Source organism: Mandrillus leucophaeus, unplaced genomic scaffold (genome assembly GCF_000951045.1).
Source record: "Mandrillus leucophaeus isolate KB7577 unplaced genomic scaffold, Mleu.le_1.0 Scaffold3, whole genome shotgun sequence".
In the NCBI taxonomy this organism is placed as follows: domain Eukaryota; kingdom Metazoa; phylum Chordata; class Mammalia; order Primates; family Cercopithecidae; genus Mandrillus; species Mandrillus leucophaeus.
In genome coordinates, this window is record NW_012103142.1 from 393,481 (window position 1) to 396,046 (window position 2,566).

General features: G+C 56.8%; 1 protein-coding gene across 4 annotated transcripts in view; it reads right to left on the reverse strand.

The window, feature by feature from the left end:
- The window catches only part of BAK1 (BCL2-antagonist/killer 1), a 27,434-nt gene that overhangs the window by 19,671 nt on the left and 5,197 nt on the right, over positions 1-2,566 (reverse strand). For 3 of the 4 annotated variants that reach the window (XM_011986482.1, XM_011986481.1, XM_011986484.1), the window contains exon 2: positions 1,069-1,169. In XM_011986482.1, coding sequence (XP_011841872.1) covers positions 1,069-1,138 — 70 coding nt within the window. In that variant the 5' untranslated portion in view covers positions 1,139-1,169. Of the gene's footprint in view, positions 1-1,068; positions 1,170-1,331; positions 1,442-2,566 lie in introns of all 4 variants that reach the window. The other variant, XM_011986483.1, reaches the window with a different exon arrangement.

The window sequence follows — 2,566 nt, forward strand, 5'->3', positions numbered from 1 at the left end:
TCACCTGAGGTTGGGAGTTCAAGACCAGCCTGACGAACATGGAGAAACCCGTCTCTACTAAAAATACAAAATTAGCCGGGCGTGGTGGCAGATGCCTGTAATCCCAGCTACTCAAGAGGCTGAGGCAGGAGAATCACTGGAACCCAGGAGGCGGAGGTTGCAGTGAGCCAAGATCGCGCCACTGCACTCTAGCCTAGGCAATAAAAGCGAAACTCTGTCTCAAAAAAAAAAAAAAGAAAGAAAGAAATATCCCTACTTCAGAGCCTTAGCCGCCCCTAGAACTTATGCTGTGTGGAGAGTTGTTCCAGCACTTGCATTGGGTCCTCACAGTAGCCCTGGGAGCAGGCAATCCCCAGATTGCAGGGGGAAAATGACACAGGGTGTCTAACGTGTGCAAGGTCATACAGCCAGAACAAGCCGGGGAGCTGGGACAGTCCCGGGCATTTGGGCTCTTGAGTCTACGTTAGTACATCTCAGCTCCGCAGCCCTTTGTGTGCAGGGAAATGTGGGAAACAAAATCTGAAATTGTAGCCTCAACCCAGAAAAGTCACACAGGGAGATAGTGACAGACCTGGGAGCTGATTCCCAAGTCCAGGGAAGAGCCCACTGTGGGGTGTGAGCTGGGGCTTCCCTGGCTGTCCCCTGGGTAGAAGGAAGGAGGGCAGCCATCTTACTTCCTCCCCAAGTCACAATAATTGCGTTCCCTGTTGAGCAGACCTGACTGGGTGATTGGCCAGCTTACTTCCTTATTTCTCCAGCTGGAGGGATACGGCAGCCAGACCTCACTCTACTTCCTGCCTCCCTCGCCCCTGACCCCGCCCTCTGCTCCGGTGGCACTGTGCCCACCTTATACTCACTTCCTGGCCTCTCCCAACCTCCAGGCCCTCCCCAGTCCAGACTCCTCCCCCTCCCAGGCTTAACCTTGACAGCAGCTTCAGCCTCTGAGCCCGTGGGTTCCCACCCACAGTGGGTGAACCGAGGTGAAGGAGCCTGCCTGAGTCCTGCTCCTTCCATCCTCATGACAGCACTCATGGTTATGGGATGGGTGAGGGGTAGGAAGACCCTTACCAGAAGCAGAGGGCAGGGCAGGCTCTCCGCATTCCTGCCTGGGAGGACCTGGGCCTTGTCCCGAAGCCATTTTTCAGGTCTCAGTGGAGGACGGGGTCAGCCTGCGGGGATGGGCGAGAAAAAGCAGAGATGGGGGTGAGCATGGACCTGTGACTGGGGACCCCAGACAGGTTGCCATGTCCACATAGGAGAGAGGGTTCCCCATTCCCAGAAAGGCCCTCAGTCCTCTGGGACTTTGGCCAGGCTGGTCTCAAACTCCTGACCTGTGAGTCTGCCTCTGCTTTCCAAAGTGCTGGGATTACGGGTGTGAGCCACTGTGCCTGGCTTCCTCTGGGACTTTTTATTCTCACTCCAGCATGGGTCCCAGTGAAGTCTGCTGGGAGGAAACAACTTCTGAGCACTTCACTGGTGACCCTTCGAGGGAGACAGGGTGAGAAGGTGAGGCAGCCGAGCACAGACTGAGGTATCTGCACCCTCGAGGAGAGTGTGGCTGCAGCAGTGCCCGCTGGCTCTCAAGCTCATACCACTCCTGGGGCAAGAGCCTGGGGGGTTCTAGCTTCCTGGGGCCTCCTGCAGCCCACCCAGCACATGCTTATTGCAAGCGAGCCACTGCCCAGCCAATGGCCCATGAAGGCTGCCCTCAGAGGCCCTACTTCCCTCTGGCTGGTCAGAACACACCTGTTTTTTAACTCTGGGCTGTTAGCCGCAAACATTTCCTGAGAGCCTAAGATATACTCTCCCACTTAGGAGCACTCTGGGTGTTGAACATTGAAAACTCACATGAACCCAGCAGGGTGAGCACCATCATACCCACTTTGCAGGCTGGAAAAGTGAGGCATAGAGGTGAGTGCCCGAGGTCACATCATTAGTGACGGAAAGTTGGGTTGTTTGTCTGAATCTCCATGAGTCCATGTACTCAACAAGCATTTAAGATTTCTTCTTGTTTGTGGACCTCAGAGGGTGTCCCTTCTCAGGGCAACTTTCCCTGTTTACCTCCTGCCTGTGCCTTCCTCACCCCTGCCTTGCAGTGACCGGAGGGAGCCCTCAGGATCAGGGCCTTCTTCGAAGCCCCACAACCTGCCTCGTATTCCCACCACACACCTGGTCTTCTGTCCCCAGCCAACTTTCCTCTTTGCCTGGTCCTGACCGCAGCACCAACGTGCTGTGACCCCTCATCAGGGCGTTTCCTGGATGTCAGCTGTTTCACTTTCAGTTTACACCCCTCCCAGAGCCCCATTTCCCCAGGCACCCTCCGGCCCTCAGAAGGAAAGCGCCCTCCTCCTATCTCAGAGGGAAGGGGTGTGCAGCCCCACCCTGGGCCAAGCACACAGCCCCACCCCCACCGCCCAGGGCCTGGGGACCTTCGCCCACCCTCCTTCCGCTAGGCCTGGGAGTGTTTTCGAAACTGCCCCAAGAGCTCTCGAGAAGGGGTGGAGGAGGACTGGACCACCTGTGCCCTCACCCAGCTCCCCACTCCTTGCTCTGCCGGACACGGACA